The 26,937-nt window shown below is 38.8% G+C and overlaps 1 protein-coding gene across 1 annotated transcript in view; it reads left to right on the top strand.

The window, feature by feature from the left end:
- The window catches only part of DOCK2 (dedicator of cytokinesis 2), a 343,321-nt gene that overhangs the window by 243,885 nt on the left and 72,499 nt on the right, over positions 1-26,937 (top strand). The window contains exons 30-33 of the mRNA XM_060765022.2: positions 13,053-13,131; positions 17,477-17,577; positions 17,663-17,721; positions 26,386-26,534. Coding sequence (XP_060621005.2) covers positions 13,053-13,131; positions 17,477-17,577; positions 17,663-17,721; positions 26,386-26,534 — 388 coding nt within the window. The remainder of the gene's footprint in view (positions 1-13,052; positions 13,132-17,476; positions 17,578-17,662; positions 17,722-26,385; positions 26,535-26,937) is intronic.

The raw sequence follows: 26,937 nt of genomic DNA, 5'->3' as shown, positions 1-26,937 counted from the left end.
ATTGTTCAGCATGTGATACAGAACTGTCAGCGATGCCTGGAAACCCCCACTAAGTGTAAGGGAGAAAAAGTGACTTGGAGACATGTGGGGCTTATTGAAAAGTAAATACTAATTGTGGTTTATAAATATCAGCTTGGAATTTCCCATTTTGGAATGTTATTTTAAATATCTGCAACTAGCCTTTTATCACTAAATACTTCTAAGACAACATAAATAATAAAAAAGGGAAAACAATTCAATTTTAAAGCATTGATGTTTAATTTGTCCCTGATCAATAGTTTTCTACTCTTTCCTTTGTGATCTCTCATTCTCATCCCTTCAACATGTAGTCTGCTGGCTCCTGAGTAGATTCAGGTCCTCCTTAGGCGGTTTCTTCCCTTCAGGGATTTTCCACCCCAATGATTTCTTCTACTGAAAAACCTGGCTTTTCCCCAAGCCTGCTGCTACTTGTGTCTTGTATGTCATTGATTGTGTTTGACTAATAAGCAGGGCTGTTTGTGGTCCTTTAAAATTAAGAAATGCTACAAGTAAAAACTGAGCAGGGAGCATTAAGCAGTAATGTAAGAACTAAAAGCTAGGGGAATAAGGAGTTTCCTCCTTCTGCCCATAAACTCAAAACTTTGCTCTCTTGATGTTCTCAAAAGCTTAGGTATCTCATATCCCCCAGCTGTCTCAGTTTGGCAGGGACTCTCCTAATTAATCCGCTATCATCCCAATTTTTCTGCTGCATTAAAATGTCCTGGAATTTTTCTCTTCCTCTTGCATTTCTCTCTTGTCTTCTGGTTGTTTCAATTGCTGAAAACTGAGATTAAAGTGCTAAAAAAAGTTTGCACTCAATTAACGTCCATTCTACATGAACCTAAAACCAAAGAGGAGGCTTTCCACCTCTTCCCAGAACCTCAGGCTTTTCCTCGGTGGGTGGCTAGATGTCATCCCAGATCCACCAAAGGTAGATCAAACACTACTAAAGGTCCAAATGTTAAGATAAGGTCGAGGTCTTTATAGCTGTAGGCCCTGTGGGGACCGATTTCTGGGGATGCTTCTGCAGTCCCATGTGTCAGCCCCTTCAACCACCCCACTTCTTCAGGCTCCCAAAAGCCTGGATGAGCAGGAGGGTGCCCACCTCCTCCCCTCCCTTCCTGCCCCCATTCCTCCCACAAAACTTACCTGAGGGGGCCTGCTGGTAGCACAGGCCCCTCCAGAAACTCCTCCTGATTCTAGGAAATTATGCATCAGGAGGGAGAGGAGGGAAATCTCAGTCAAGGGAAATCCCTCCTCTCCCCTCCACCTCTTGACTGGTCATTTCCAAGTATCAAGAGGACTCTGCAGAGGACTCTTTGTTGCCTGCAGTCACCTATGGTAAGTTTTGAGGGAGTAATGGGGGAAGGAAGGGAGGGGAGGAGTTGGGTGCTCCTGCTCATCCAGGCTTTTGGGAGCCTGAAGAAGTGGGGTGGCTGTAGGGACTGATCCACGGGACTGTGGAAGCATCGCCAGAAATTGGTCCCCACAGAGCCTACACCTGTAAAGACCTGGACCTTATCTTAACATCCAGAACTTTAGCAATGTTTGATTAATGCGGAGTAAACTGGGAAAACCCAGGTTATTCTGCATTAATTCGCTTTCACCTGAGGTATCATTCGGATGCCTCAGGTAAAAAGTGAGACAGGTCTTGCATTTTGAGCCTGTCTGGAAAGGCCCTAGGTCAGCAGGAGAGACGATAAGATGGAGCAGGATCTTGACCTTCCTCATAGGCTCTGGCAAACAGGGTCAGCCTCACATAACTTTTTTCTTATTAATAATTTCTGCCATCTTGATGGCACTCTGGTCTTGTTTCTTCACCTGTATTCCAGATACTGTTCACAGATTCCTTCTTTATCCCAAGCTCAAACTGCACTGAAGATTTCTTCCAAAGTAGAAACCTGTCAGAGTGTTTTACACGTGACAGTTTGCAAGCTATTTCAAGTGTACAAAAGATGTCTGATCATGAAGTAGTCCTTGAAAATCAAAATTTACATAATGTGCATAACTCTGTTTGGATAATATAGTATAATTCTCCTATACCAACAGACACAATCCTTAGAAGGCTTCTTTTTAAAAACAAACAAACAAATTGCATTCTGACTTTATCCCTGAATAAGGCCTTCATTTTCAAAGAATGCAACATCAGGAAAACAATAGTTAAACCAATTATGCATCTGACTTTGAGGGAGAATGTGCTGATTCACTAGAAACCTCTTTCGTGGGATTCCAGTAGATGCTTTGAGGTAGTGAGCTTATTGCTTCCCAAGGCATAATGCACTCAGGCAGCCTCCCTCCCTCCCTCCCTCCCTCCCTCTCTCTCTCCCTCTCTCTCTCTCTCTCTCCCCATCCCTCTCTCCCCTCCTCCCTCAAGGTGAAAAATTAAAGTTCCCAATGCAAGCTCAGCAGTTTTGTTATCTCTCAATATTTTTTCAATACCCAAGTCAAGCATAAAGGCAACATCCTCTTGCATTTACTGTATCTGAACAAAGCTCAAGGAGATGAAAGTGAAACATATTTGTATTGCTTTGTAATCCTTTATGCTCTTATCACAGTGGATGCTTTGCCTGAAGGAAAACAAATATGTAATACACTTACATATTTTTGGTACAGGGTGTTGGTGGAATGGAGGACAAATAGTACAATTCACAGAGAAAGCATTTGTCATCTGGTCTTTGTATTATGTATGATAAAGGGAGCTCTGTTCTCCCTTCGCAATGCCCTGGAGTACTACGAGGTGCTGTTTGATTCATTATATGTTAGAAATGAGGGCGAAGATCCAAAGAATCATGAAAGTAGTTTTGTCAGTCCATGCAAGCTTTAGGCTTGTTCTTCTTAAACAGCATACTCCTGTATGTCACATTGTGAACTGCTTTTGAACTTGAGGTTAGTTTCTAAAGCAGTTTATCACATTCCATTGGGGTGAACTGTTCATAGAGGAAGGGAGACTAGCAGGTTACAATTTCCCACAGAATAGTGCAAATCCCTTGCATGAATTGAAGGCTACAATTCTATATAATACTTGCATGGGATTATTCCAGATGATCAGGAATGTGTGGTTTTGCTCTATTGTATCTGAAAATTGGCAAACCTATCCAGATAAAGCTGTCCAAAAAGGGATGGAATTGTGTTAGTTATAGTTCCCAGGTATGGAGAAGGGAAATGTGAAACTTTCAGGAATAAAGTACAAAGATTAATAGAAAGGTGGGGGGTTTTTTTGTGGCGGGAGATAGTAGGTGATTCTTGGTAGCATTTGTCATCTACCCCAAGATCAGATCCAAGTTTGAAGTTGGAATGGTATTCCAAGCAACTGCTTGAAGAATCGCAAAATTGCATCAGTGTTATGAAGGGAAATGGTTGCTACTCCAATAGTGATAATATTTAGCAGCTGTGTCTCACGAGAGACTTGTAACACTACAGTAAAATTACTGTTATTTCTTGTCAAACTGACTTTGATTTATGCTATGAATAGGAGACGTCCAAGATCAGCTGCCACCAGCTGCTCCTACTCTGATATTGCAAACTTAGGGCTGTGGATTTCTTGATCAATCAGTCCACCTTCTTTCCATTTACCAAACATTATCATCTTCTCTAAAAAGTTATGTTATCTTGTGATAGGGTGACTCTTATAGGTGGAATGTTTAGAGTACGAGATATAAATATTTTCATTGCCGGTAAACTGCAGCATAATTCCAACAGAAGCATAGAATCATAAGGCTGAAAGAGACCACAAGGGCCATCCAGTCCAACCAGGCCATGTAGGAATGCACAATCAAAATACTCACAGCAGATGGTAATTCAGGCTCTGGTTAAAAGCCTTGAGAAAAGGAGATTCTGTCACACTCCAAGGCAGTGTATTTCAGTATCAAGCAGCTCTTATTATCAGAAAGTTCTTCCTAATGTTTAAGTGGAACCTTTTTTCCAGGAGTTTGAATTCACTGCTCTGTGACCTAGTATCTGAAATAGCAGAAAACAATATGACATTCTTTAATATATTTAAACATGACTATCATGTCACCACTTAACCTGCTCTTCTCCAGGCTAAACATACCCAGCTCCCTGAGCTGTATCTCATAGATATGGTTTCCTGATATTTTACCATTTTAGTTGCCTTCCTCTGGACAAGTTCCAGATAGTCAATATTCTTTATGAACTGTAGTACTCAGAACTAGACACAATATCCCAGGTAAGGTCTGACCAAACAGAACAGAGTACTATGCCCTCTATTCCATCATTCACAACACTGATAAAAATGTTGAATAGCACTGGGCCCAGGGCAGAACTCTGTGGCACCACACTAGTTACTTCCATTCAGGATGAAGAACTATTGATGAACCTTCTTTAGGTTCGACTGATCACACAATTAAAAATGCAGCTAACAGTAGCATTGTCTAGTCAATATTTTAGTAGCTTGTTTGCAAGAATATCATGGGAAACCTTGTCAAACGCTGTACTCAGATCAAGGTATGCTATATCCACCACATTCCCTCCAAACCTAGAGGAAAGATTTCTGGACTTCATGGGACAAAAGAATAAAATAAATGTGTTGAGTTTTTGAAAGTGAGTAATTTGGAAGTCTCGTAGACTTACGAACAATTGTTAGTAAGTAGGACCTTTGAATTCAAATGTCAAAGCAAGAGTACTAGGGAGAACAAAATAAATGGTTTTCTAGAAATCAAAAAGGGCACCTCTGGAGCAGTTGGCGTTCATATGCTATTTTTCTCTTCAGTAACTAGAGGGAAAATCTTTTGAAAACTCCAACAACCTTGAGTAGGTGTTTTCATTTTACACAGGTTGGGCTGATGTTGGTTTTTTAGTTCATCTGAATAATTTAACAGATACCCAAATTTCCAGGTGCCCCATGCTGAGAGTATAACCCTTCTCACCTTTGTTCACCATGGGTTGATGAGCCCCAGAATAAGGTTGAAGCAATCAGATAACCGCTAATAAAGTATTCAAAACAAATTCAAGGTGAATGCAAATATGAACATGCATACTGTGTGCCCGCAATGACCTCAGAAAGTTTTGCAGTAGCTAAAACCCTATAAAAAAGAACTTTAGTGGAGTTATAATATTTCAGTTTTACTATAGCAATACTTGTGATGGGTGAACTGCCCTCAGTTTTCTATGGAATTGGTTTAGTATTTTCAGGTTATCAGGGCAAACATTTGGAATGAACTTCCATCTTGTAATTATAGCGCATTGCATAGTAAATAATGCTATGTATGCACATACAAAGCATTACATTGGCTAAAACTATAGTTTGGTTTGATTAAACATAAATGCTTAGCAATGAGCAGACAGTAAAAGTTCAGTGCTGTGGCTTAGGAGGTCCACCAATCTATTTCTTTACACAAATACTGCTTTGGAAACTAAATGCCCATTTAAAAGTGTCATAGTAAAGGGGCCAGCATTAAATAATTTAGGTGCATGATTCTTAAAGACATCTAGCTTTTGGAACTTGTATCTCCTGAATCCTGGGTATTTTATCCTAGTTAACACTCCGAACCAAAAAGCAACTGCAAATTGGAGCCAATATCTTATAAGTCAGGGGTAGACAACTGTTAAAGGCTACAGGGCTGCATCTGCCCATGTGAGACTATGAGGACTTCCCCACACTCACAAAAATCGAAACCTATGTTTTGTCCCCATAGAGTTCCTTATTTTATGTTCCCCATATACAGTTGTCCAAGGCCCCCAAACCCAGAAGAAAATGGGATAAAAGGGAAATGGCTAGAAAACGCAGACCAAAAATGTAAGGTTGATCATGGGACTGCATAAAAACATGTGATCAAATGGTTCACATAAAATCAGGTATCAAGTGAAAAATGTGCTGCTACAAAGCACTGTATATTCCAACACTCCCAAAAAATGAGACTGCCTAGTGGTACACTGGTGTAGACTGCTAAGAGTTTATCTTCATTTTAAAATCCTGAAACAGCTGGTGAGGGATGTAAACAAATGGAGCCACAGACACAAAGGTAGCTAAATGGAAGGATGAGAGAAAAGTAATTCCCAAAAGAACTCTCTCCAACCATTCCTTTGTTCTCATTTTTCTGAAAGAAAACAAAGCTTGAATTTAAATAGTAGGCACCAGCAGGGCAGGAAAGTGACTCCAAAGGGAAATGGGATTCAAGAAGGCAAACCTTAAGGTATCAGGAGGGTGAGAAGAGATGAGAGGAAATCTCCTTGTGTGTACTTTGTTATATCTGCATCAGCGCATTAGTGCTCATAAACATTGGCAAAATGCCTATGGGGTCCAGTGTACCTCTGAGAAAGAAATTGAAACAAAATGTCCAGTGAATGTCCCATACCTTTTGCAGTTCCATTCAATCTGCATTAACCAAATCTTTCTGGATGCTGTGAGACCATTTCCTGGGACTAGTAGCTCTATGTGTGGACTTTCATTAAAATACTAGGATTTTTAAGCCCTTTCTTACTCTGGATTAAGCGGCTCTCTGGAAGGGCCTTAAGGAAGGCTTCACATAATTCCAGATGCCTTAGCTATACCCTAGTTGAGCCATCATTTTTGTTCCCTTTTCTCAAATGTTTGGCTGCATTATTGCTCGCTGTTTTATCCAGTAGCAGGAACTCTGAATTTGTTGCTGAAAGAGGAGGAAATGAAAAGATGGGCAATACCAAGGATGTCTACCAAGTTTTATTGGTTGCTCTGCTTAATTGGCATTCAAGGAACAGGTGGAATCTTCTAGTCTGAATGGAAAACCATGCATACAGCAGATAATTTGTTGCAGTCATCTCAAAAGACTGCTTCAGATAGGATGGGTAGGGGTAAAACAAAGCAGGGCTCTTGCACCTTCAATATCAGGGGTAGCTTGTGAAATTCCCACTTCTACAGAACTATTAAAGATGCAGGAGACTTGTCATTATTTGCCCCTGGCTACTTTAGTACCATCTAGGGGTGTAAGTGATCATTTGTTTTGAATCTAGTGTAAAGAACTCAAATGCTAAGGAGTATTGTGGCACTATTTTCAAAACTTTTGACAGTTCTTTTTGAACAAATATTCAACAAAGAGCCAATTTTTCTTTGGGTTACAGCCTATTTTTTTCTTGTAGATGAATGCTATGGGGGAACTCCTGATGCTTCCTTTCTTTTCATGCAGATATAAAATCTCACTGGCTCATATTTGGAATGCTATAAAATTAGACCAACATTCGGTTTAAAATGGGATTGGATAAAGCAAGTAATTGACCAGGCAGGAGAGAATGAATTCCATGTATATTATTTTCAAAGGGAATTATTGAAGTGGAATTGCCTATTCACTTTGCAACAGATGATATGGCATTAAGACTTTCATAAAGAAGTGTTTTGCCCTACCAAGAAACAGTCCATTCAAATTAAATCACTTCATCACTCTGATGGCTACATGACAAGTCTTGCCAAAGTTCATACATCAGACATCTGTGCCTCTGAAAAACTTCACATTCGTAATAGTCTGTCATTTAAGTGTCTAATTCCATCTTGTAGTGCATTCTCTTTGTGAATTGTTGGATTGTTTGATGACTGTCAAACTAAGCTTATCACTCTTCTATGAATATGACAATTTAGCATTCTTGCAATTGTCTCTCTCTTTGATAAGGTGCTCCACAGTATTATGGACACATAGGAAGAAAATGTGCATTGTAATCTTTCCTGTCTCATATAGGTTTCTCACCTCTGTTGCGTATATATTCCAAATCCTGTATGCTTATAATTACCAGCTATTGTTGCAGATTGTGCAGTAATTATGAAACTGGATTTTAGCTTGGCTAGATTTAATGTCATAAAAGTTACCTTAGGGCAGTGCCACTTAGTCTCTTGTAAATAATATAATGACAGGGAGATGTGTCATAAACTATAAATGTGATTGGATATTTTCCCATTCTTCTAGTGCTGAGAGCTGTTTAACTAGAGTGACTGTCTGATTGTTAAAGCACGTGAGAAGGATCCAGGGGTTCTGGGAAACCAAAAGTCAAACATAAGTCAACAATATGATTCAGTGGCTAAAAACTTAATACAATTCTAAGCTGCAACAACAGAATTTTAGTATCCAGAGTGAGGGAAATAATAGTGTTCTGGTATGGTAAGATCTCATCTGGAATGCTATGCCCAATTTTAGACACACCATAGTTCAAGAAAGATATAAACAAGCTGGAACGTGTCTAAGAAAGGGTGGCTAAGCCGATCAAAGGTCTAGAAACAAAGCCTTTTGAGAAATTACTTAAGGAGTGGGTATGTTTACCTTGGAGAATAGAAGTCAGGAAGGTGATACAATAGGCATCTTTAAAAAAATAGAGGGATGTCATATAGAAGGTGAAGCAAACTTGATTTTTGCTTCTCCAAAGACTGGAATAGAAAGGAGACTGAAATTATATGCAAAGAGATTGCACAAATTTAGGAAGATCTTCCTCATAATAAGAGCTGTTTGACCGTAGAATGGATTGTGTGGAATCATGGCAGATTATTCTTTTTCAGAAGTCTTTAAACATAGGTTGGGTGGCCATTCTTCATATGTGCTTAAGTAATGTGTTGCTAAATAATGGGGCTTGTAACCTCTTTCAAGTCTGTGATACTATCTTCCTCATCACACTTACCTAACAAAGTGTGCTAGGATGCTTTTACACTGGCTTCAGGACAGAGCACCACACTGGCCATCACATGACATCATGTGACTTCTGGCTGAGGACCCACCTCCAACTAGGGAGAAATCATCACCAAAGGCTTTGCTCACAACACGAGAGGCTTCTCGTGTTATGCTGGCTGTTATGGAGCCAGCACAGGGCATTGGTGCTTGGACAACACTTCCCCCATGTGACGAGGAAAGTATCGCCAGATTCACCCCGCTGCCTGTCCTCTCCTCTCCTTTTGTGCCAATGCCAGGTGGGACATTTCACTTGGCCTTTATAATGAAGTCATGAGACATGGTTCCATCCAATTTTAGGTCAGAAAGCTTCAAGAATGAGTTCATTAAATTAACTGAGCAACTTTACTTTAGCAGGCGTGTACATTTCAAAGTCTTTCCAACTGTTAACATATATTGTGCTAGCAATTGAAAATTGATCCCATTATTACTGTGAATGTCTTATAGAGATGTCTATATATGTCTTCGTGCAATTGGGTGGGAAACGTTATGACAGGAACTGGATACTGCTGCACCCAAATGTGATATTGCCATTTTCTGAGGTTCGGTGCTATACTGAACCAGAACAGCATTACATGGTTACCCAAAATTAATCAGTGAGCTGCCTTCCAAATTTCAAGAGTGGAAGCAACATGATATATAAGAAGCTATTCAGAAAAGACCCTGGTGATCCATTATATTTTAAACCAAGTTTGAGCAACTGCGAAGGCAAGCCAATTTTCATCTACACATTCTCCTGGTATGTTTTTCTAGAACCAAAAGTGATTTCACTTCCAGTTTGGGTTTTGGCCTGTTTTCATCCATTTTGAGGAAAGTTGGGGATGAGTTAAACAAATCCCTCTTTGGAGCAGTTTTTACATAGTTTGGGGCTATTTGATGGGAAATTAACTGTAAAAATATTAAATTGCAGATGTTGTCTAGGGACTTTTTGAGTGTCCTGGAATCAAATACCCTAAAGGTACTGGATCTGAACTAGTAACTGTAACATTATTTCACCCATTTGAACCTGCAGTTACTAGTTCAGAAAAGATTCAGTTCGGAGACTTTCAAATCTGGAAACTCTCTCATTACATTTAAGTTTGCAGTTCCCATAACCCCAGCTGTGGTATCAATACATCTTTCCCATGGCATCTGCTTAAATTTCCTTCCACAATTTTTGTAATATCATTTCTCCTACTGATTTTTTTTCCTGGAGTGCTTCTAGACCAGGGATGTCACACTTATTTTTGTTGAGGGCCACATCCGTCTTATGGTTGCCTTCAAAGGGCCATTTAATCCATTGACAGAGAATCTGTGGACACATAGTGGTGGGTGCTCTTTGGTTTTTACCTAGTTTGGGTCCCCAGATTTTATTGAATGACTGCTCCCATTAATTTTTATTATTATCTGCTTTGTTAACTGGAAATGATTGGGATTGCAACCCAATAACACTCGTGGCTCTGAGGTTGGGGAAAGATTAAAGGACATTTGAAAGTCAGACATCATACCCACAAGCCTTGTTTCTAAATCCATACCCCAGTATCCTTAAAAAAAACCAGAACAAACTGCAGCCTCTAGATGTTACTGTATTACAACTCTAGTCATAACTCCAAATGATAAGGAATACAGGAGCTGTGGTCATGCATCTAGAGGACCACATAAAATGGCATGGTGGGCTGGATCCGGCCCATGGGCTTTGAATTTGACACTTGTTTTAGACAGTTTTTAAAATCCAAGTCTAACCACCTCATCAAATTGAAAGGAGGAAATCATGCATGACCATCCCTTTAAGAGGAGAGAATCGCCCCTCTTATATCATCAGCAGCCCCATTTCGAGTTGTGCCTCCCCATCACACTTACATGTCGAAACTAAAGAGCAGGAAATGCATTTATCTTACATTCATCACACGGTCAGTATTACTTTTTTCAATCAGGAGAAACTACAATATCTGAAAACCAAGAGATCCCCTGCCCTGCCCAAAGCTCCTTACATTAAAGGAAACTGAAACTAGTTTAAAAATACTTTTTTCCATGGGATCCTATTGTTCTGCCCCAAACTCCATAGGACACAAGAGACAGTGATCCAGATTAAAACAACTTCATTCCATGGGATCCTACTGTTCTACCCCAAACCCCATAGGATACAAGAGACAGTGATCCAGATTAAAACCACTTCATTCCATGGGATCCTATGGTTCTGCCCCAGACCTCATAGGATACAAGAGACAGTAATCCAGGTTAAAACCATTTATTTCCATGGGATCTTATGGTTCTGCATCAAACCCCATAGAATCATAGAATCATAGAATCAAAGAGTTGGAAGAGACCTCATGGGCCATCCAGTCCAACCCCCTGCCAAGAAGCAGGAATATTGCATTCAAATCACCCCTGACAAATGGCCATCCAGCCTCTGCTTAAAAGCTTCCAAAGAAGGAGCCTCCACCACACTCCGGGGCAGGGAGTTCCACTGCTGAACGGCTCTCACAGTCAGGAAGTTCTTCCTAATGTTCAGATGGAATCTCCTCTCTTGTAGTTTGAAGCCATTGTTCTGCGTCCTAGTCTCCAAGGAAGCAGAAAACAAGCTTGCTCCCTCCTCCCTGTGGCTTCCTCTCACATATTTATACATGGCTATCATATCTCCTCTCAGCTTTCTCTTCTTCAAGCTAAACATGCCCAGTTCCCTAAGCCGCTCCTCATAGGGCTTGTTCTCCAGACCCTTGATCATAGGATACAAGAGACCATTTCTTTCCATGGGATCTTATGATTCTGCATCAAACTCCATAGGATATGTGAGACTGCTGATGGGCAATGAAACAGGATGGGAAACTTTTGGTGGTTCCCATCCTACCTGTTTTTCAGTTGTAAACATGGGAGTAAAGTGCAATAAGAGGTAGGAGCTCTGAACACAATTGCTGGCCCTTTCAGAACATTTCTGCCTCTTTTCAACCCTGGGACATGTGATGAGCTCCGTGGCTCTCCATACTTGAAAAGAGGGTGAAGTGTCCTATGACTGGGAAATTTCTCAATGTGATAAGATGGTAAAACGATTGTACAGCTATTTTGTTTTTATACTTTAAAAGACGTTTAGAGGGAAGAAGAGGAAAAGATGGAGGAATGAGTGGATAAACATGGGAGGATTACATGTGGAATCAAATGTTTGGGAGTTTTGAATTTTTGTGTGAAAGAGATTGGTGATAGGAACTCACTTAGAAGAACCCTTGGTTTATACACTGTGAATGAAGGCAGGTCCAACTACTGTGTATCACTGGCAAATGGCACTTCAGATGGTAGTATTAATCTGTGTGAAGTCCAGCACATGGAATGATTTGGTATAACTTGGCTTGGCACAGCGGACCACTCCGCTCAGTGATTGTAACACAAAACATTATCATGCTGTCCTTTGATCAGTTCTATTATAGTGAAGTCCATGTTTTGAAAAGAAAACACGTCCTTAGGTACTAATTGTGTGCTAACTCTATTTGTGTGGACATTTTACAAGTGTTAACAGAAGGAGGGGTGAAACAGCATATATCTACAAACATGAATAAATTATATTATGTTTTCTTTATTGAAAGATGATACCCGAAATCCAAAGGGCATATTTATGAACGCACAAAACATCCTAAATCCTTTCTCATTGCAATGCAAGCCTTGTATTTTAAGCTGCTCCCCAGTTTTCTATAAAGTTCAGACACAATTCATAAAGTAGTGATAGGCCGAGAGGCTGTTTTCAGAAGAGGAGAGAGTCAGAATCGCAGAGAGCCTATTTATATGATGGCTTCTTTAATTTATTCGTTTAATAAGCTGCCATGTCTTTTTCCAGGAAAGCAGAACAGCAGTCCTTGTTCCAGTTTGGATTGCCACATCTATCTCTTGTGTAATTACAGAGAGCCATGTTGTTTACATGCCGTGTGCCTTGTACAAACAGTGGTTATGCTAACTTGAATTACATTGCACATAGGGAGTTGTAAAGAATTCGTTAATAGCATAATTTCATAGCTGTATGTATTTCATATTGCTAGGCCTTAAGTAGGCGGTGATTGCTAATGAACTAGAATCAATCTAAATAATTGAAGAAGTTAATATTTCTGCCTGGCTGATCAATTAAACAAAACCCCTAGTATTTTAAAAACAAGTGTATAGCTGTGTCTTCAGAAACAACTAGAATGTGAAAGATTTATTATGCTGTATCCCCAAGAACAAACTGTAATAGTGAAGCAGGCTGAAAAGACTTGGTCCTGTTTTCTTTGTTGAGTACTAATGAGAACATATTGCACAGAACACACTATTAGGTATGTGCTGTGGTAAGCAATATGTATTCTGACTTTTTATCATCCATAGTTTATCTTTGAATCTCACCAACTGAGATGATGCCCGTTAATTCTTCATATTGACTAATTTTTTTTTTATCTTTAGGGTGTTCCTGAGAGCCATCAACAAATTCTCTGAGACAATGAACCAGAAGTTTCTGGAAAACATGAACTTTGAAGAACAAGTGAGTGACTGTTTGATTTTGTTTATGTTATGGTTAACAACAACAACAGGCCTCCAGGTTTTGAGTCCAGGATGACTAAACAACAAGCAGGCCTCCAGGTTTTGAGCCCAGGGTGACTCTCAAACTTTAGACCTGTGTCCTTAGGGGGAGTGTAACCCCATCCAGCACAGGCTGACTCCCCATTCCCTGATCTACCTTCTGACTGACCAGGAGTACCTCTGTCTTGTCTAGATTAAGTTTCAAATTGTTTGCCCTCATCCAGTCCATTACTGATGACAGACACTGGTTTAGGGTCAGGACAGCTTCATTGGCTTTTGGTGATTTGTAGCTTCAAAAGGTATTTAGCCTTTTCAGAATATCTTACCACTAGAATCATAGGATCATAGAATCATAGAGTTGGAAGAGACCTCATGGGCCATCCAGTCCAACCACCTGCCAAGAAGCAGGAATATTGCATTCAAAGCACCCCTTCCAGATGGCCATCTACCCTCTGTTTAAAAACCTCCAAAGAAGGAACCTCCACCACACTCCGGGGCAGAGAGTTCCACTGCTGAATGGCTCTCACAGTCAGGAAGTTCTTCCTCATGTTCAGATGGAATTTCCTTTCTTGTAGTTTGAAGCCATTGTTCTGTGTCCTAGTCTCCAGAAAAGCAGTAAAAAAGCTTGCTCCCTCCTCCCTGTGGCTTCCTCTCACATATTTATACATGGCTATCATATCCCCTCTCAGCCTTCTCTTCTTCAGGCTAAACATGCCCAGCTCCTTAAGCCGCTCCTCATAGGGCTTGTTCTCCAGACCCTTGATCATTTTAGTTGCCCTCCTCTGGACACATTCCAGCTTGTCAACATCTCTCTTCAATTGTGGTGCCCAGAACTGGACACAATATTCCAGGTGTGGTATAACCAAGGCGGAATAGAGGGGTAGCATTACTTCCCTAGATCTAGACACTATGCTCCTATTGATGCAGGCCAAAATCCCATTGGCTTTTTTTGCTGCCAGATCACATTGTTGGCTCATGTTTAACTTGTTGTCCACGAGGACTCCAAGATCTTTTTCACACGTACTGCTCTCGAGCCAGGCGTCCCCCATTCTGTATCTTTGCATTTTGTTTTTCCTGCCAAAGTGGAGTATCTTGCATTTGTCCCTGTTGAACTTCATTCAAAACTGCACTCCAATGATTCCACAGCAGTAAGCTTTATCAAATTGCATTAATGCTACAGTGTAGATCAGGCACTGTACCATCTGTTTGGAACTGTGGGAGTTGAAGTCCAAAACATTTGGAGGACCAAAGTTTGCCTGTGCCTGGTTTAGATGCACCCTAAGTTTCTTTGAACTGAAACACTATACACACATATCTTGAGCTCCTTCTTTCTTTTGAAACATGGGATATTTTGGGCAAAGAAATATGTGATAGGGATGTCAAGGTGGAAACAGGTTGGTGTGTCTATAACTTTAATTTTGGACAAATCATGAAGCAAGACGAGCTAAAATAAATATTAGCTTTTCCTGCATTGAAATGAATGGGGGCATACTGGACACCAAGACAGGAAAAGGGCAGATAGAAGCCAGGTGGTGACATCCCCCCCCCCAGTGGCATGGGGAGGGGGTGATGTGGGACGTTTCCTCCACTGCCTGCTTGATTTGTCCCACTGCCCATGGCTTGAGGACCTCTGTCTGATGAGGCTTTCAGACAAAGCAAATTGTTCCAGCTTTTTCTGGTTTGTATGTTCTTCCTCATTTTTCCATCTTGACAACACTTGAATGTTGTTTGATCACCCATGTCTCATTTTTCAATTATAAATTGTTGGAGAATGTGATGCTGTAATAGTGTGCTATGAGTGTGAATGAAAATCAAGTCTCCCTTTTTGTTTTCTTTGTCTTTGTTTCTGTATGTGTGCACATATAGATGTATGTAAGCTTACTGTAACAGAATGTCCATTGTGCTCCTTGATTTTTTTACTCATATTTATCTGTAAGAACTGCCAAGAAAACAATGTTGTATCAAGTGAGTTTCATTCCTACAATATTAAATATTATTTCATGCTGCTACACTTATTTAAAATATCCCCAAATACAATTTTATTCTTCTTGGCCCTGCCTTTCTAATCATCCACTCATACTTGTGATGTGTGCAAACAATATCCCTGCTCAGGTTTGCAATGACATTTGTTATGACATTTTGCTATGGTGAAAAAGTGCAAAATAACAAATAAATAAATAAATATTAACTTCCAAAAATTCACCATAGAAAAGAGGAGAAATGAATACTAGTTCTTCTTTTTCTGTTTATTTTCTCTGGATATTTCAGCTTTCTCTCAGATACTAGTTTTTGGAAAAGTATAGTTTCAAACTGCAATGCTTAAAATATAAGTTGAGTCTCCAAGTATGGTATAACAGATTCTGTTTGGGTGTTTGTTTCAGCCGATTTTGCTTAAAGAAAAGCTGGTTCAATCCTATTCCTTTCTCCTTTTTAAAGGAAAACAGCAGGTTTTACTGTGTTCAATGACACTGCAGCAATTCCCTAACTTGTATTTTGCTGGCATATACACATCCATAAACAAAACTTTCCCCTATTTTCAAGTGGATTTAAGGCTTATGGAAACATGCCAGACTAAATGGATGCTGTCAGAGCTGGTGTCTTGCTGCTTTGTGGCACAGTCGGGACAGAATTGGCATCTCAAAAGGGAAACATTTACTGACTTAGTTTCTTAGGTGGACTCCTGCTGACTCAGAGGGATAACTTTTTTTGAGCAGTGAGGCACAAATACTTTCTCTGTGTCAGTTCTGATTGTCCAACTAACACTCAGGTGTTATTATATTGCTGAAATATCCCCAAAGTTCAAAAGTGACTTTGGCCATCAGGTAACCAATGCAATGCCATTTTCTTAAAAGACTGTACTAGCATTGAGTGTATGCTATTTTTCAGTGTGTGTGTGTGTGTGTGTTGGAGGGAGGAGATTTACTTCATTACTCCATTAATATACATTTTATTCAAACTTGATTAATTTTTCATCAGTTCACACCAAACTATAACATTCATTTACCTACTGTACTTTTTGATATGTTTTGATTCTTCTGCAAATTTGTTTTATAAATATTGATGGGCAGGTGACACTTTCAATGATTATACTGTTTTAGGATTTAGCTGAGCTATAAGATGAATATAAATAAGATTTGTTGCAAGTATGCTAATTTTAGTGGCTGGGAAATTACCAAAAAGTGTTGCCCTGTTCTCTTTCTAAGGAACTTGGAAAATCACTTGTAAGAAGAATGACTATTAAGATAAGTTGAATCAATTTGTAACTAAGCAGGGATAGCATGAAAAACTATGCACATAGATTTCCCTGGATCCCGGGAGTTTTATACACATAACATCTATAAACATAGATGTCAGTACTATGTAGAAAGAAAGGGTGGTGCAACAGAAGCGGATATGGCATCAGAACTCCCTTCTTGCTCACATTCATTCTTCAAATAAGGAATGGTGCATCTCATTCAAGTGAATAAAGAAGAGACATCAAATAAACTTCTGATGTAGCATGAGTGTTATTTAACCAAAGTGCATAAACAAAAAATGGAAGAATATTCATCACAAACATCATTGTTATATTTGTTTCTTAGCACTTGCTGGGATCAATGCTGGGAACAAGAACAGATTAAAAAACCCGTTACTACGTGTAATAATAAACTTTACAGTTGCTATCTGTCTCTAAGGAAGAACTGCTCTTATCCTGATGTAGTGAATTATGCCCACATCTCCTTTAAAGTTGTTTGTGTGGTTGGGCTTTTTTCCAGTTCTCCTCACTAAGGGAAGGAGGCAGAAATATCATTCAATTAATTTATATTCAATTTGAAAATATGGCCATGAGAATTCAGAGCTCTGAAATGTTAAAGGAAATACATGGGAATAACTTGACATGTGTTCTAGTTACATGTTTTGAATGATCAAGATCAAGAACTTTTTTCTTCTCCCCCAAAAAACTGTATTTAATTTATAATAAGAATATAATTACACTGGTTGTTTGAATCTCAGGAGGTATGACTTGACTATGCAGAATTTCAGATTGCACTGCAAGTTGTGATTTATTTTTATTTGCTAATTAATCCTATTTGAATTACCTGATGCTACTAGGGGAATACAGATCAGCATGTATAAAATCACATACATGTCTGATTCTAATTGGAAGATGATGACAGTATAAAACTTTGCAGGAGATCAAAAGCTGATATTGCTCTTGCTGGTTGCCATTATAAATTATTTCGGTACTACATCTCTTAATTTCACCTTCTGTGCTAGGTGAGCCCCATTACAACTTTTCAGTGTCCTGTCCTGTGTTCAATTTACAGCTGTGGAACAACTATTTTCATCTTGCTGTGGCCTTTATCACTCAGGATTCCTTGCAGCTTGAACACTTCTCTCATGCTAAATGCCTGAAGATCCTAAGCAAGTAAGTCTTCCTGAAAAATCATTGTAAATCAATTTTATCATTTACACAGACAGTAATAACCTTTGTTTTCTATATTATTGTACAGATACAGAGACATGCGACGCTTAATTGGCTTTGCCATCCGTGACATGTGGTACAAACTTGGTAAGTAAACTAAGATACTGGGTGAACATTTGTAGAGCATTTCTAATATAAACCTAGTATAATTTGTTTCAAGTTTTTTTGGTTGTTACATTCCTGCATCCTTGTTTGAAGTTTGATGCCATTTGGGAAGCAATATGTTTGGCATAACAGTTTCACATCTACCAGTCTTCTCATTGTTTCGTGGGGATGGAACATGAAAGGAGGAAAAATAAGAAAATACTTTTTTGGCAGAGGAAACACTAGTAACAGGAAAAATCCATTTGTAGTGAAAACAGAGGCAGCCTTTGGCCTGAACAGGATGATCCTGGATTTAACACACAATGGCAAACAAGGAGCCACCTGCAAGAAAAATGTATAGACAACAAAAAAATGCTAGCATACTTGATGAGTGGCAGATTGGTAAACGTGACTTTACTGTGGATTATTCTGTATTTTTCTGCTCATCATTTGTTTTATATGGCCTTAAATTGTTTTAAATTGTTTTTTTCTTTATTGGGATTGCTTATTTGTGTTTGATTTTTTTGTAATATTTTATTATTTTAGTTTATTTATATCTCACAGTTTTCCTTACTCAGCAACCAAAGAGATTTACAGCCTGTTCAAACAATGTTGATCTAAAAACAAAAATTAGTACAAACAATAAACAGCAATTAGACAAATAATTATATTAAAAGCCACAAAGTTAAAACTGTTCAAAGGACATTTAAAGCACAATAAAAACAATAGAAATATATTAGCTGTATTAAAGTTCCTTCTGCTGTTTTTACAACAAAGCTGTGATAAAGGCTGTGTTTCCCATATTCTGAGCCCAAGAGCTGCTTGGGTTTTTGTGAAAAACCAGAGTATTACTACAGATTGTTTTAGCTGTATTTGGGTTTAACCTGTGATTTAAGCCTTCTCCTATATTAAAACACCTACAAAACAGAACAGAATAATACCTTTTCAGGTAGGCCCCTGCTCACTTGTTTTTGCTCTTTTACTGTGGGTAGCATTAAAAACAGAGCTCTTATACAGTGAAATTTTTTTTATTTTTGGTAGCAAATAAGTGGCCCCAGCTTGGATTGATATTCCTCTAGACCAGGGCTTCTTAAAACTTCTGTACTCGTGAATCCTTTCTCCTCAAGAAATTTTTATGTGACTCTGGGGGATATAGGTATATAAAATAGGTATAAAATCAAACATTTACTGATAATAAATCCACATTTGCACGGGTTCCTAAACAGGCTGATCTACCCTTTTTATTAAGTACAGATGTAGCATTTTCTGCAGAGTCCACTGTAAACAGTGCACTTTGCTGCAAACAGATTTGAGTAAATGAGTGGCATTTAGAAACCTTTTACTGTTACCAAATTTTTCATGATCCCAACACTGAGCAAAGAACAGTTTAAGAAGCAGAGCTCAGAACAGAAGTAACAGTTGAGATAAAATGAAGGTCTGTGACTCTTAACTTCTCTCAGAGACTTTTACTGTCCTGTATGATTTTTAACATATTTGCTGGATGAAAAAGCCAGTGAAGTTATGGAAACTTGCTTGATGTGATTTGTGCACTGAAAGTACTTTTGTGAGTATTGCTGTATTCCGCTCCATGGCCAACATGGCTTCTCTTGAAGATACTTCCTTTTTAAAATACTACCTGAAGCTGGTAGTATTTATCCTCACTTATTGATATCTAGCCCAAAGTTTAGAAACTTATTTTAATAAATTGGCTAGCTGCAATTATCATTCCAAGGTATATTCACACACAGTGAAGAAATGAATAGAAGTCCATGATAGAATTAGTCAATGGTTCCAAAAGATTCTACTCTCTCTGCTTTTCTTTTAATGCTAAAACAGATTGACTCAGATATCATTTTGAATTTCAAAAAAAAAACCCTTTACTTTTCTATTGTACAAATTGCCTATTTATAATCTGTCCTGTGTACCAAATATGCATTTTATAGAAATACATTTTAATATGTATCTTTTATAGAACTACATTTTAATATGTGTGTGTATAGAATGTTTGCATTGTTTGTGTGTTTTGACTGTGCTGTGACCCACCTTGAGCCATGAGGAGAGACAAGTAAGAATTATTATTATTATTATTATTATTATTATTATTATTATTTCATTACTATTTTAAAAATGCTAGCCACTATGGAACACTCTCTCCTGCCATCTACCTCATTTCTGCTTTGACTCACAAAAGGTATAACATGATCCAACACTTGAACCATGGGACAGTCCTTCTCTACCAGTTAGCGAGGCACAGAATTTATTGGATTGAAACTGTTCCGCTAATTTCTGTACTTTTAAGTCTATTTATCACATTAAGATACCATTTTTGCTTTATTAATCATACCTGTGGCATTCAGAAGGAAGAATGAGTTCTATTCAGAAACAGATGAGGCATAAAGATTTCCAGTTGTCCCTTGGAATTAAACCATTGTTAGATGTTAAAGTTTGTGCAGGAATGAAACGGCCACAAGGGATGGGCTGAAGGAAAAAAAATCTAAGCATGGTTCAATTCAATTACCTGGAATTCAGCAGGGAATTCAACTCTGAGCTGGCTCACACTATAATAGTAATTTGTGGTAGGTGTTTCCTTGCTATTCCATTCTTTTCTCACAAAATAAGCCATCACAAAATAAAGCCAGTAACATGTTCTCAATTTCATCCCTGGGCTCCCCTTACTTAAAAGTTAAGAAAAGGACGAGAATGAAGATTTAAAAAAGAGAGCAAACATGAACTGTTCTGAAAATGCCAGTTTATATTACCAGTGCTATCCTATGCATGTTTATCCAGAATAAGTATTGGTGGACTGAAAAACATGTACTCTCAGGTACATTCGTACAGTTTAATCAGTGTGCATTCCTGTGGGACAGCAGAGAAAATCTTGTCGCTTCTAATTTTGCTTACTAGATAATAGCTGGAAGAAACATTATTCTTCCAGATAATTGCTGGAAGAAACATTAACAACCTCAGATATGCAGATGACACCACTCTGATGGCCGAAAGCGAGGAGGAGCTGAGGAGCCTTCTAATCAAGGTGAAAGAAGAAAGCGCAAAAGCCGGGTTGCAGCTAAACGTCAAAAAAACCAAGATTATGGCAACAAGAATGATTGACAACTGGAAAATAGAGGGAGAAACCGTGGAGGCCGTGACAGACTTTGTATTTCTAGGTGCAAAGATTACTTCAGATGTAGACTGTAGCCAGGAAATCAGAAGACGCTTACTTCTTGGGAGGAGAGCAATGTTCAGTCTCGATAAAATAGTGAAGAGTAGAGACATCAGACTGGCAACAAAGATCCGCCTAGTCAAAGCCATGGTATTCCCTGTAGTAACCTACGGATGTGAGAGCTGGACCTTAGGGAAGGCTGAGCGAAGGAAGATCGATGCTTTTGAGCTGTGGTGTTGGAGGAAAGTGCTAAGAGTCCCTTGGACTGCGAGAAGATCCAACCAGTCCATCCTCCAGGAAATAAAGCCCGACTGCTCACTGGAGGGAAAGATACTAGAGACAAAGTTGAAGTACTTTGGCCACATCATGAGGAGACAGGAAAGCCTAGAGAAGACAATTATGCTGGGGAAAGTGGAAGGCAAAAGGAAGAGGGGCCGACCAAGGGCAAGATGGATGGATGGCATCCTTGAAGTGACTGGACTGACCTTGAGGGAGCTGGGCGTGGTAACGGCCGACAGGGAGCTCTGGCGTAGGCTGGTCCATGAGGTCACGAAGAGTCGGAGACGACTGAACGAATGAACAACAACAAGATAATAGCCTTTTGTTTCCTAATCTCCTCTTTTTTAGGACTAGATATCTAAGCAATAACTGAGTGAATAAACATTATTTTTATTTTCATAGTTATTTTTTCCTTGTTGCTACTGCTTTTTTACATCCAGATGGAAACGTAGTTTTATTTCAGTTGATTTTTAGTAAGATACTATAATAAAGGATGTTTTGATTAGAAATTATCGTGCTCTGCTGACAAGCAACAATGAGAAAAATCGCAAAAGCAGCTGTTCAATCTCCAGTTGAAATGAGAAAGAACAAGATTCCTGTCCCACACACATATTAAAATCTCTAAAGTTAAGTATTGGGATGAGAATAACTTTATGACGATACAGCAGAAACACTGAGTTCAGTTTACATTATATGCATTTGCCTTTGAGGGAATAGCTGTTTATTTAAGACATTGTTTTCTGAACTCTGGCCTTCCAGGTATTTTGGACTTCGGCTCCCAGGATCCCTGACCATTGACCAACAAGTTCAAGTCCAAAACACCCAGAGGACTAAAGTTTGAGAATCACTGATTTAAGACATGTTTCTTTGACATTGCCAGCTTCAGTCATTATAACTACTTTTATTAATCTTGGTTTTCTACAATCAATTTGGCCATATTTATATGTTTTATAAGGAGCTGTGGTGGTGCAGCAAGTTAAACCGCTAAGCTACAGAACTTGCTGACAGAAGGTTGGCAGGTTCAAATCCACAGGACAGGTTGAGCTTCTGTTGTTAGCTCCAGCTTCTGCCAACCTAGCAGTTAGGAAAAAAATGCAATTGTGAGTAGATCAATAGATACCACTTTGGTGGGAAGGTAACGGTGCCCTATGCAGTCATGCTGGCCACATGACCTAGGAGGCATCTACAGACAATGCTGGCTCTTCGTCTTAACAATGGAGATGAGCACCACCCCCCAGAGTCGGACTCAACTAGACTTAATGTCAAGGGGAAACCTTTATTTTTATATGTTTCATGGTGTTGAAGGAAATAAAATTTGCCACACTTAACAAGGTGTTTAAAGTACAAAGAGGGAGGGAAGTGGGACTAGAATGAGGACCATGAGGTTTTTTAGGGTGTTTGTAAATTCTTCTCATTTTATGATCCTATTGGACATCATCCTTTTGGCATTCATAGTAGGAAGGCATACTACAGAGGAGGCAATGGCATATCTGGGTATGTAAGCAAGTCACTGTTATTCTTTCTTATTATACCCATATAGCCAGTGTTCTGTATCCACAGATTCCACCAAATACTGCTTGATTTTTAAAAAATGCCAAATGCAAAGCTTGATCTTGCCATGTACAGTATATAAGGAACTTAATTTTGGTATTCATGTGGACTCCTGGAACCAAACCCCAGTAGATACCAAAAGCCTACTGTATACAACTTTGGAATGGTAGAGTTTTCTCACACTTCACAATTATAGTGCTACGATCCCACTGTAACTGTCATGGCAACATCCTTTGGAGTCCTAGGATTTGTAGTTTAGGAAGGAGACCTTTAGGGAGGAAACCTCAGCCAGGGAACTCCTCTGGTTCTTCTAACCAAATTACAAAACCATGGCAGTTAACGAGAGATCAAAGTGCTATGAAATGGCTACTTGGAAAATGTGGCTTACCATACTCATGAAAGTGCTGCTATTCTGTTATATTGCAAGGTGCCTCCTGCTAGGCTATATGTAACGCAACAAATCAAACTTAAAGTAGCCCATACTCTTTTCTTTTCATCTGCCTTCTTTGAAGCATTAGACATTATTTAGCACTGCCAGAGGGAGAATATTAAAAGTGACACAAATGTGTTTTTCCCCCCTACTGGATTTTGGTTTTCCCCCCGCAAAATACTGTGTTTGAGAAAAAAAAACTAGTTTACTGTTAGAGATGACATTTGCAACTTAAATTCTTGGGTTTTTTTATTGTCTGTCATAATTGCAAATGTCTCCTTAGGCAGACTTTGATGGCTCACTATTTCATGTGGCTTTTAAGTCATTGTGCAGCCTCTATAATAGAGTTACCAGGACACTATTTCTATTCTGAGCTTTCTAATGGTTGGCATTATTCATCGAGGGATGAAGGCAGATAAGTTTTGTCCATTGTGGCAAAGACAAGAGAACATGTCAAATGGCTACTGTAAAATGTTCTCTGATAGATTGGTTTTGATGGGAAGGGGTGAGGAAATATATTGTTTCCAATTATTTTATTTCCCAAGCATACTCAGCAGTGCGGTATTTGAAACTGGAATGCTGACTGCCTGTGAAAATCTGAAATCATTAGGCTGTTTCACCTGATCGCTTAAGGTGGCATTAGACCTCATATCATGAATCCTGAATGTGTTGTAGCAGCAATAGACTCTAAAGTCTTGCGAAATTGAGCCATAATGGTGATGGTTACACTATTTGTATAACGCTATATATGATATTATAAATCATAATTGTCAGTATGTTATGGCTTATGCAAAGTGCTCAACAGATTTCACATATGCTCAACTATGCAAGAAGGGCAGTGTTATTATGCCCAGGGGACTGCCTGTGGCCAAGATTGGGAGATGTTGGCTTGAATGTAGGAATCTCCCAGTCTTGACATTGCGGAATAATTTTGAATCCCTTTTGTATTTTCTTCTCATCCTTGTTCTGTTTTGAATCACAAGACTTTGACCCATTAGAACGAGTATTTAGTTTTTACATATTTTCTTTACATCGATATTTTTTAAAGTTTGCACAGTATATTCTCATTACAATTATGCATGTTTCAAAAACTTACAGTTTGTTTTTCATGTATTAACAATGTGCCTGTGTGCAAGATGAGATGTGATTTTTTTTTGCAACAAGTGACTTTTTGCAACAATGTGACTTTTGTTGAATCCTATTTGCAAGTCAATTCATGACTGAAGTGAAAAATTAATCAATTTGTACTTGGGGATGACACATCTACCCGTTTTACTTTCTCTTACATCTCTTTTAAATCTTAAGTTATTTCTCAGCGTCTTTATAAAGGTATATGTGAATTAGGTTCTTATGGGACAAAATGAATCTTCTTCTTCTTCTTCTTCTTCTTCTCCTTCTTCTTCTCCTTCTTCTTCTCCTTCTCCTTCTTCTTCTTCTTCTTTACTTTCTGTATAGCCCACCTTCCTCAATTTAAAACAAAGCAAATAATTTTTTTTCAGAAAAAAAAAACATTATTGTGTGTGTTAGGTTTGAAATACAATAAATACAATTAAAACACCCAGTACCCCCAAAAGTTCCACCCACAACCTTCCCAGCAATGTGCCCCTTATCCTTAAAGCCTCATCCACATTCACTTACTTGGATCAGGTGGTCCAAACCTAGAAAGGACCCTATAACATTTTGTTGTATGTCACATCAAAACAGAAAGAAGCAATGCCCTTAATTCAATATCATGAATTTGGTTAATTGTACAGGAATTCACACCTAGAGTTTTAGATACTTAGTATTGAAATCCCTTTGGCTGGTTGGATAAATCTGTCAACTACTCTTCTCCCTCCCCTGTGGTCTCGGATTTAAAATATCTGATTCTTTTTTCTCTTACTTGTGAAGACATTAAAATTTTGATGAGTTCATTTTAAAAAAATGAAATTCTCACTTGTCTCCAGCTATAAGTAATGTTCTAATTCAGTACATTATACCAGCTCTTAAAAATCAGAGGAATAGTCATGAATCCTGGATAAAGCTTATGACAGACAATGTTCAGAACTTATTTAACTTGTTTGGAAAGGTATTTAGATACCGATTTGGAAGTTTACTGAGGATGCATACTATGACCAGATGCATACTATGACCAAATGCATACTAGTTTGTGTTTTTTGCTGTGTGTCTTATTTAATTAATCACATGTATTCTCCTGTATTAGTGTCAATAGTGAAAGCTGCAAATAATTGGTAGGAAGACACCTTTTTGGGAGTAGTTTGCTTCCCAAATGACAGTTTTGAAGCATAGTATCTAACAGTGTGGACACTGTAAGTACTGAAACATGTCTATTCCAAAATTAGACACTACAAGGAAGGGAAATGAAGGTTTCTATCTTAAATGTATTTATTTATTTACTTTATTTGTATACTGCTCTTCTCAGCCTTTAGGCGACTCAGAGCGGTTTACAACAGTTTAGGTATACACAGTACAAAATCATTAGGCATTTAAAAGCAATAGCATCGCAAATCATTAAACATCAGCATCAATACATCAGTATATCAATATAACAAATCCATCAGGTCTCATCAATGAAATCAGAATCCAAACTCGTTATCCATTATTCCGTGTTCCGATAATCAGTCAATCAATTACACTGCTTAGTCAAATGCCTGTTCAAACAGCCAGGTCTTTACTTTCCTCCGGAATGTCAGCAAGGAGGGGGTCGATCTAATATCTGCAGGAAGGGCGTTCCACAGCCGAGGGGCCACCACTGAGAAGGCCCTGTCTCTCGTCCCCGCCAGGCATGCTTGTGAAGCCGGCAGGATCGAGAGCAGGGCCTCCCCAGATGATCTTAATGTCCTAACTGGTTCATAGGAGGAGATGCGTTCGGACAGGTAGGTCGGGCCAGAACCGTTTAGGGCTTTAAAAGCTAAAGCCAGCACTTTGAATTGTGCCCGGTAGCAAATAGGCAGCCAGTGGAGCTGGCGCAGCAGAGGAGTGGTATGCTCCCTGAGTGCCGCTCCTGTTAGCATCCTGGCTGCCGATCATTGGACCATTTGAAGCTTCCGAGCAGTCTTCAGAGGCAACCCCACGTAGAGAGCATTGCAGTAGTCTAAATGGGATGTGACTAGAGCATGGACTACCGTGGCCAATGTTTTTGTAGTGAAATTTGAAAGATGAGTAATTATAAACCCATCACTGAAATAAAATAAATAGGTATTATCGATTAATCCCTTTTTGATTTTCTTTTTTTGCATAATTTCAGGGCAGAATAAGATCCGCTTCATCCCAGGAATGGTTGGACCAATCTTAGAAATGACCCTTATTCCAGAAGCTGAGCTACGGAAAGCCACCATCCCAATCTTTTTTGACATGATGTTGTGTGAATATAGAAATACTGGAGAGTTCAAAAAGGTGACATCAAGTTTGCACTTTATTTTTTCTTTAAAAAGAATTGTCACAGCTTACTGTGTAGAATAAAGAGATACTTGGGACGTTTGACATTTTCTGTGGAAATATGAGGGTAGAGGAAGGCAAAGGGAGAGTTCTAATACATTTGATTAAAATGTGGAAGATTACGTTTATTGGAAGTGACTTGATCTGGCCTTTTCCTATCAAAATGATATGTCTTTCTACTGAAATGTGTGATCTGTGATGGCATCCTTAAGGTACCATAGAATTATAAATAAGCCAAGTATAAATAGAATATACTGAAGATTCTGCTGCAAGAATATTTTGCAAGTAATGAAATGAATAATAAAGATGTTAGATCTGTGTCAGGTCCTGGTTTGGTTCACAGCCTGATTCTGTGATTTGA

Source organism: Anolis sagrei, chromosome 2, assembly GCF_037176765.1.
Source record: "Anolis sagrei isolate rAnoSag1 chromosome 2, rAnoSag1.mat, whole genome shotgun sequence".
Classification (NCBI taxonomy): Eukaryota; Metazoa; Chordata; class Lepidosauria; order Squamata; family Dactyloidae; genus Anolis; species Anolis sagrei.
Note: the sequence above shows the minus strand (reverse complement) of the source record. Positions and strands in the feature narration are given on the sequence as shown.